At 43.8% G+C, this 9,265-nt stretch overlaps 1 protein-coding gene across 1 annotated transcript in view; it reads right to left on the bottom strand.

Moving 5' to 3' along the window:
• The window catches only part of LOC108801357 (adhesion G protein-coupled receptor E3-like), a 40,721-nt gene that overhangs the window by 668 nt on the left and 30,788 nt on the right, over positions 1–9,265 (bottom strand). The window contains exons 8-14 of the mRNA XM_018573285.1: positions 8,937–9,124; positions 8,647–8,811; positions 7,247–7,441; positions 6,556–6,791; positions 5,248–5,308; positions 3,611–3,702; positions 2,508–2,676 (exon numbers count right to left, since the gene is read on the bottom strand). Of these exons, the coding sequence (XP_018428787.1) occupies positions 2,508–2,676; positions 3,611–3,702; positions 5,248–5,308; positions 6,556–6,791; positions 7,247–7,441; positions 8,647–8,811; positions 8,937–9,124 (1,106 nt within the window). The remainder of the gene's footprint in view (positions 1–2,507; positions 2,677–3,610; positions 3,703–5,247; positions 5,309–6,555; positions 6,792–7,246; positions 7,442–8,646; positions 8,812–8,936; positions 9,125–9,265) is intronic.

Raw genomic sequence — 9,265 nt, 5'->3', positions numbered from 1 at the left:
TATATATATATCATATAAAATTCTATAATATTATATACTGTCTCATTTCTTATACAGATGTTCCTCGCTTACCGACTTACCTGTTTTGCGACCACTCGCACTTACGAAGGACCGCCGATCAACCTCCGACTTTGCGCGTCAGCGTCAGTGCGCCGTGTCGCCGGCGGAAGTGGTGTCCTCCGATCTTCACTGCGGGTTCCAGTAAGTATTTTCATTGCCCGATGTACAGTACACCGTTCGGTACTGTACATCGGCAACGCTATACAGTACTGTACTAATGCAGTACAGTACTGTATAGAGTTCCTCACTTAACGACCAATCCGTTTAACGACCTGGTCGTAGGAACGGAACTCGGTCGTTAAGTGAGGAATACCTGTACAAGAAAGATTCTGTGATCTAGCGGTGTTGGGGTTATAATGCATAATAATCAACAAAAATGTGCAACATCATTTACAAGATAAAATATAAGTTTGGCACAGGGCCTACTGTAAGCTTTAAATTCTATTGCATGGAGCGTTGGCTACTTTACAACACACACAGCGACCATGGAGAACAAAAGTAGCCCCCCTCCAGAAGGAAGGACAGTGTCAGCACCAATTTAGAGATGATTTGAGGATCCACAACTGAGTCATTCACAAAATAAGATACATTGTTGTTAATAATTAGGGTCAGGGTCATCCCTATGGTGAGATTTTTGCCTCAGGCGGCATATTTGGGGTAATGTGGGGGGGGGGGGGGCACAGGCAGAGTGGCATGGCCTCTTTGCTGCACAATGTTTTCAGGGTGCCTGCCACCCCCTTTCAGGCCAGTGCATCCCAGGTTAGTAAACCCGGGGGGGTAGAGAGATGTGTAAGGGCCATATACAGCTCACTGCCCAGCTCTTAGCAAGCCGGGATGCTCTGGCTGGTGTCCTGCCTAGTTCCTGGCAACCAGTAACGTCAGTGAGCTGGGTGGGATGCTGGCCAGAGACAAAACTGGTAAGATGAATCACCCCCTCTCTTTAGCATGCACCATCAGCATCCACCCCCATACATGCACCACCAACAGCTCTCCCCCCATTTTCCTCCTCCAGAACTTGCACCACCAGCAAGTTGCACCACCAGGCTGTTGTCAGCTCTGGATAAGCTATACCTGTGATGCTATAATGTAAAAGTTAAAGAAAATGTCCGCTATTTAAAAAATCCTCCTTCAAGATAATCCAGGCTTGACCATGTAGTAAACTGTAGAGGTCCTCTACTCCAGCCGCGTTTTACAAATACCAGGACCCTTACTCTCTTGTTATTTCAACTCATTTTGTTAACAGAAATTGTATAAATATTAATTATAACAGAACAATCATCTATGAATAATTACGATCCCCCCATTTAAGGGAACAAACATTGTCAGTGGCAAAATACCTTTGTGCTGCGACAAGCAGTCTGCTTTATTATTGTTTATTGTCATGTTTTGTGCCTTGGTACAGTTCACTGTCTTCCCCTCCTGTTATGCAATACCGTGTTTCCCCGAAAATAAGACACTGTGTTATATTTTTTTTGCCCCCAAAAAACACACTAGGTCTTATTTTCAGGGGGTGTCTTATTTTTTTTTAATGTGCAAGAAAATGTACAACAATCCAAAGTTATCTGGTATCACTCCACCTGTCACAGTAACTGGCGCTATAGAGGAATATCGGCTAATGCGGCTCTGCCCCCTCCGCCGCCGCAGCCTTGCTTTCTACAGCGCCGGCTTCCTTTGCCACCAGGGACTGTGGTACCAGCGGGGCAGCAGTGGGGACATCAGACAGTGGACAGCGTGGTAAAATACGGTACCATTTACCGGTACACATTACAGTACAGTACCATTACATTAAGCAGTGTCTTCAGGGGGACAGCAGTTGGTGAAGTCTGGAGGGAGTCCCCTGTCACTGCGCTGGCCGGAGGGAGTCCCCTGTCATCCCCTTAATACAGTATGTCCCTGCAGGTTGATACCATCTCTCCTGCAAGTTCCCCCTCACATGCTACCACCAAACTAGGTCTTATTTTCAGGGTAGGTCTTATATTACAGGAATCTTGAAAAATAGTGCTAGGTCTTACTTTCGGGGTAGGTCTTATTTTCGGGGGAAACAGGGTAGTTAAGTCAGCCCTTCACCGTCTATGTCTTGACAAATGCTTTTCTCTTTTTAAGAAGGACAAGGAATCACATCCTTTGTACATGCAAATTTAAAAAAAAAACTACATTGGTTTCCACTCTTAGTCTTCTGGGTGAGATGGACCCTGCCTGTAGATCTTGTCAGATCAGCAAATTGCCATACTGTCTGCACAGACCGGGTCTCAGGAGGTATGGGGTTTTTTTTGCACAAAGTGACATTTAAGACAGAACACCTTTACCCATCCAATGTCTACTTATAAAAATGTCAGCTAGGCTTCAATGAACTACTTTTGTTTCAAAACTTTATAAAAAGCACAAACAAATAATATGTTATTAAGGACCTTCATCCGTGGCGTAGAGGAGAAATAGGAGCATATTACCTGGTGGTTGAGCAGACAGTGTACAATGAATATGTATGCCCCTTGAGGGCTGTTACATATGGTGAACAGGTATGACATTATCTGGGAAAAAGAGCCAAATTGGAAGCAGCCAATACTCCAGGTACAGCCAAGAATTAGAGCTTGAGCCAAGGCCTTGAATGTCAGTAACCTAAGAAAATGAGGGAGAAGCAAATGGGAAATAAATTGCCGTGTTCTACATACTCTACATCCTTGCTCAAAGTAAGTTGAAACCCAATCACTAAAATATCATATAAACTTTAAAGGCCAAATTAACTTTGCATGTAAATCGGTTAAAGTGACACTACACTCGGGAGTTAAACCTTAAAAATACAAGTCCCTTAACTATGAGCAACAATGTCTCTTATTTGTGTATCACTCGGCTGTAGATCCTCCAATCATCTCCAATCATCGCAGGGCCGACCGTTTCCCACTCAAATGACAGCCGGGCAGAGCCCAGTTGTAATGACAGATCAGCATCCCCAAATGACCTGGGGACGCTGATCTGTCATTAAACAACAACAACTGGGTAGAGCCGGCCGTGACGTCACGGGCGGCTCCGCCCAGTTGGTTTTTTTTTTGCCCGGGACCTGCTGGAAGACTCTGGCAGGTGCCGGCCAATAGTAAACAGTTGGGCGGAGCTAGAGATGAAACCAGTTGCACAAGGCTGAAGTGAATAGCCGAACAGCTCGGCTGCTTTGTGAATAAACCCCCTTAGTTTTTTGGCTTAATGGAGTTTGTTAGGTCGGGATCCGCTCCGGCTGCTGCGTCTCAGTATACCGCGTGCTGTAGCTGGCGGTATACTGAGCTTAGGGTAACGGGAGGACGCTAGTTTGTGTCCTCCCGTTACCCTAAGGAGAACTATGGGGAAAAACACTGACCCCATAGTCCTCCTTTAAATACAGAAGACTGAAGACTTCTAGTTGTGGAAAGATATAACTGTGGTGGACGGCACCATAGAGGAAGAGAGTATTTCCCCAGAACTGCCTTTTTAAAAAAAAAACAACAAATGAGTCCCGAGTTGGACTTTATTCCTCTGAATGAGATGAAAAGTCATTTATCTAACGGTCATGAATGAACCTTACCGAGTGTTCTTTAGAGTGGACACATTCGTATTCAGAGTTGCCAGCCGCCTTCTCAGAAGCAGAACAGTGAAGATCAATAGAATTGTGTTTGTCTAAAATGAAAAAAAAAAACAGAGAAAAGAAAAGTCACAAGATAGAAATAACTTTTTTTCCCCAGAAACAAGTAAATGTGTGACGCAACAAACAGGGACGGCTTCATAGAGATGGAGACTTATGGGGCTTTGCACAGAGTACCAAACTATCTACTGAGCCGACCTGTGACAGTCTCATTGTCACAGGTCGGCTAGAACTATGAGGCGAGTGGAAATCACTCATCTCATAGTTCTCCTTTAAAGCCGAAGTTTAAAGGGTAAAATCAGACATTTTTTTTTTAATCACATGAATGTATTCATATACACTTGTAAAGATAACGAAAGGTCCATTTCAAAATAGTTTCAGAAATCCACTAAAACCAGGACTGTCTTTGGTCATCAGTGTCAGGTGGCCACAACACTAGAAAGTCAGGACTTGCCAACAGTCAAGCAAAACAAGCAGCCAAGCCCTTCCATGTGCACCTTGCTGTAAAGCTGGTTATGAGTTGTTGAGTGCGTTTGCCATTTGTTTTGCTGGACTGATTTGGTGCAGTGACAAACTGGGGGTCTCAGCTGCCGTTGTGATGCGCGGGGGTCCCATGTGTGTCCCTGTGCCTTTAAGGAGGTTGGGCTGCCTCCTGGCGAACCTGCACCCAATGTTATCTTTTGCTACATGTGCTCCAAGATGGAGACTCTCATAGTTTAGAGTTAGGACCGCACAACACAGAGGTGCCTTGACGAGGCAGTGCGGCTTTCACATATTCTGCAGAAGACGTGTACAGTGGTACCTCGGTTCACGAACAATTCGGTTCGCGACCAGGAAGTTCGTCAAAATTTTGCCTCCGTTCGCAAACTCTGCCTCGGGTGACGAACACGACCGCAGCCATCTTCCCCGCTCTGACACATGGTCGTGGCTTCCTGTACTCGAGATTGCGGTCTGTGGACACTTACTGTGAAGCTTTTTTGTATGCTTTGTAGCACTGTACTGTATTACTGTATTCAATCCAACATGGCTTCCCAAGAAAAGTGCAGAGCAAGCATGGTGGGAAAAAGAAAGCGCAGAGCATTAATGAAGGTGACAAGCATGTTCAGAGCGTTATTGAAGGTGACAAGAATGTGCAGAGCGTTATTGAAGGTGACAAGAATGTGCAGGGGGTTAATGAAGGGGACAAGAATGTGCAGAGCAAGAATGGTGGTAAAAAGAAACTTGTGGTTAAGTTTTATTTTATTTTTTCCATATGGTGCAGAACGGATTAACCTGATTTACATTGAACCCTACGGGAAAATATGATTCAGTCCACAACCCATTCGGTTTGCGACCAGAATCGTGGAACCAATTAAGTTTGTGAACCGAGGTACCACTGTATCTAAAACCTCTGTCTTTAACCTTAGCGGTGAGACTAGTTTTTTTTTGCATGCTGGCTGATGAGTGTGCTGGGAAACCTTTCGCTGTAGGACTTGCCAACAGTCACACAATTGTCCATGGTTCTGTGGTGTGAGGGGGAGCTGACGGTATTGCCTGCTGCCTGTATTGGGCAACAGATGTGAAGGTCCAAGAATACTTACACTGATAAACACACAGGCTGGACCAAGGAAACTCCAGACAAGACGCGGATGAAGCCAGCAGCTTAAGAAGAAGATAAACGTATAGAGAAATGTCAATGTCACAGCGAATGATCATTGTGTATTACATGTTTCCTTAAGTGTGAGATCGTTACCTTTGATGGACCTTTTCCCAATGTGGGTTATGCCAGCAGAGGTTTGTAGTATATGGAGAATCACTTTGCAACAGACACCACGTGAGCACTTACATTTGTTGTATTTTCATCCTCAGTGTTTTTGTACTAGTATTTTTCTGTGCATGTATATTATTTTATTTAGAATTAATGTTCATATTTGTATGTAATATATTTTATATAAATGACTTTGCAAAAATGGATGACCAGAATACATTCCTTACTGTGGAGGTTTCTGTGCTAATGAAGTTCTTCTGTACAGGACTTGAGAAACGGGCCATGAGGCTCCTGCACAAAGGTCTACAGATGTATATTATTTTCTTTCAAAGTAATGTTCATATTTTTACTTAATACATTTTATATAAATTACTTCCTAAAAATGGATGAACGCAATACATTCCTTACTGTGGAGCTTCTATGTTAATGAAAACCTATTGTACTTAAAACATGGGTCGATCTACAAATGTACAGTATATTACACTGCACTTTAACCTGGATCTATGACTAATTTTCAAACTAAAAAATAACATTCAATCTAAACTTTCCTACAACCCTGTACCGATTTATACTTTCATCTAAAAACTTAAAGTGACACTAAACTCAGAAGTTAAATCTTAAAAATACAACTATTAACAACAATGTATCTTATTTGTGTATCACTCGGCTGTAGATTCTCCAATCATCTCTGAATTGGTTCTGCCACTGTCCTTCCTTCTGGAGGGTGGCTACGTCTGTTCCCCATAGTCCCTGTGTGTGTTGTAGAGTAGTCCCCGCTCCAAGCTCACTCCTGTGATGGACTGTGAAAACACACAGAGGGACCATGGGGAACAAAAGTAGCCCCCCTCCAGAAGGAAGGACAGTATCAGCACCAATTCAGAGATGATTGGAGGATCTACAGCCGAGTGATACACAAATAAGATACATTGGTGCTAATAGATAACAATGCTCTGAACGCATTTTTGAGATTTAACTCCTGAGTTTAGTGTCACTTTAACATTGCGAAACAAACCTATGACATGATATATCACACACAAAAATCTAGGCACCATCCTTTCGTACTCCAAAAGATTGCTGTCAATACACAATGCTCTATCATCTCTGCCATGTTAATAATAGAGAAGAAAAGAGTGGAACTTACTATTTGAAGGAACAATACTGATGGTAACGGACAGCTACAGTGATCCCCACAATCACAGTTGGCACTCCAAAGGCCAGAAGACACATGACTGGAAAATTGGAGCGTCGAGAGGTCATATAATTGACAGCCCTCAGGTTTCGGACCGTCATGAAGAGGAGGACGCTCTCAATGGACATCCAAGAGAAGGTGCAGAGGAATAAGTAATGGAGCCCACCAGCAATGATGCTACACACAACCTGGAGAATGAAGCAGGACACCAACTATAAGAAGTACTATCAAATATAAGAATTGCTGCGTTCTTCCAATTTATTGCTATCAGGCTGCTCTGGTGAAAGTTCATCTTAAGGAAATCCGGCGATCGTACGATAATCGCAAGGTGTGTGAAAGACTTTTGTCTTACAAGCATGTTCGAAAACCAGCCGAGAATCGCAAGATAATTGCCGCACGGGCCGATGTGCGCATGCGCACACTGCAAATTCAGCATTGCGGCCATGGGAAGCCCGCCCCTCCGCAGGGTGGGCTTGCGATTATCGCAAGTACGATCTGCCTGTCCAAGATGGGCAGATCGTACGTTTTTTTAATGACCTTACAACCATCGCAAGACTAAAGTCTTGCGATGGTTGTAAGGTGTGTTGCCAGCTTTAGATAGACAGATAAAAAGTCTGAGGAACAATCGGGACTAGACAATTACCTTATTTTTGGTTTGACTAAGACCGGCTAGAGCAAGAAGCTGTGCCAGGAAGAGACATCCACTCATAGCTGCCAGGACAGAGGTATGAATACTCCTCAAAGAGCGACACAGGATGAAGGTGAGGAGAGACAGACACAGGCAGACCAGGGACACGCTCAGCCCAACATAGGTAATAATTGAGAGGATGAAATCTTCCTGTAAATGAAGAGACCAAAAAAAAAAGCATTTGTGAGATCAGGTACTAATGTTGAGTGAGAAGACCTAGGGTGCAACCGGCGTTTCAGTTCATCCCAAAGGTGTTTAGTGGGGTTGAGATCAGGGCTCTGTGCAGGACATTCAAGTTCATTCACACTGATCTTATCACACCAGGCACTGGGTTTGGATGAGAAGACCTGTCTTGCAAATTAAATTTCAATGGATCCCAAAGATGTTCAGTAGGGTTGAGGTCAGGACATTGTGCAGGCCACTCGATTTCCTCAACACCAAACTCATCACAGCAGGCACTGTTTTTGGATGAGAAGACTTGTCTTGCAAATAGCGTTTCAGCTGACCCCAAAGATGTTCAGTAGGGTTGAGGTAGGACATTGGTGTTCAGGAACTTGGGTGGCCTGCACAATCATATCACACCAGGACCTGTTTTTGGATGAGAAGACCTGTCTTGCACATGGCGTTTCAGTTGATCCCAAAGGTGTTCAGTAGGGTCGAGGTCAGGACAGGCTTTGAGCTCAGTAATGTTGGAACAGAAAAGGACCTCATGTAAAATGTTCTCACAAGGTTGGAAGTGCACAATTGTCGTAAATGCCTTGGTATGGTGTAGACATGTGCACTGCCAAAAAAATCGTTTCGTTTCGTTTCGTTTTACATTCGGATTTGTGTTATTTCGTTTTTCGGGATTCGGGTGTGAAAGTCAATTCGGATTCGGAATTCGGATTCGGACGAAATTCGGTAGCGTTCGCACGAACGTTCGTTTCGTTTTCTGTTCTTATTCGTTTCTTATTCGTTTCTTATTCGTTTCGTTCGTTTGCAGCAAAAGTGACATTTGAGGGGGAAAAAATATTTTTCTCCTTCTCTAATGTCACTTTGCTCCAACGAACGAAACGAATAAGAAACAAATAAGAACAGGAAACGAACGTTCGTGCGAACGCTACCGAATTTCGGAAATGGAAATTCGGATTCGTTTGCATTCGTTATGTCTGTAATTCGGAATTCGGATACATCCGAATGTCCGAATTTACGAAAATTCGTCCGAATTTCGATTCGGAACTAAACGAATCGCACATGTCTAGTATGGTGCAACATTAACTGTACCCTTTACACAAACACCTGAACTCAATAATTCGAAGGGGTGTCCACATATGTTTGTCCATATGGTGTACATGAGACAATTTTATTATTATTACCTCAAGCTCGGATGGAGCCATGATGACCGCTAAGCTAGAAAGATGGCTGCAGGAACAGGTGGTGTGCGTGTGATTAGAATCTTCTGTCGTGCAACCTTCATCCGACCAGCCATTATTTTGGAGGTCCCAATATGCACAATACAACTTGTGAAAGCGGCGTAGGGGCTGAAAGAAAAATATTTGAACATTTCAGTGAACAGGTTGTAAGCCATTGATTGACACCCACACTTCAAAAATGAATCTCCTGTTATAATTGGTGTGTAATGGTGGGAGGAGACAGTACTACTGACCTTGATTTGGATGAGTCTGAAGACCACGGGGTGACTGAAAGTTTTTGCAGCCCAGTTAGAAGTGGTTCCAGATACCACCCTTGAGTTAACCAAAACACGGTCATTGTCTTCTGGATCTCTTGTCTTGCTGAGGAAATTCCCATTTATGTGTGATGCAAGGTCTTTGTAGACTATGAATACAGCACCATCTAGGGGCAAAAAAAGGAGTTATTATGAACAAATATTTTGTCTGCTTCCACTGGCGGACCTAAGGAACAAAGAGCCCTGGTGCAATGGGTTTTTTTTGCCCCACTCCCCCCCCCCCCTTTTACACACACAACCACCCCCCA

Source organism: Nanorana parkeri, unplaced genomic scaffold (genome assembly GCF_000935625.1).
Source record: "Nanorana parkeri isolate BGI_ZX_2015 unplaced genomic scaffold, ASM93562v1 scaffold2316, whole genome shotgun sequence".
In the NCBI taxonomy this organism is placed as follows: Eukaryota; Metazoa; Chordata; class Amphibia; order Anura; family Dicroglossidae; genus Nanorana; species Nanorana parkeri.
This window is presented reverse-complemented; position numbering and strand designations above follow the sequence as displayed.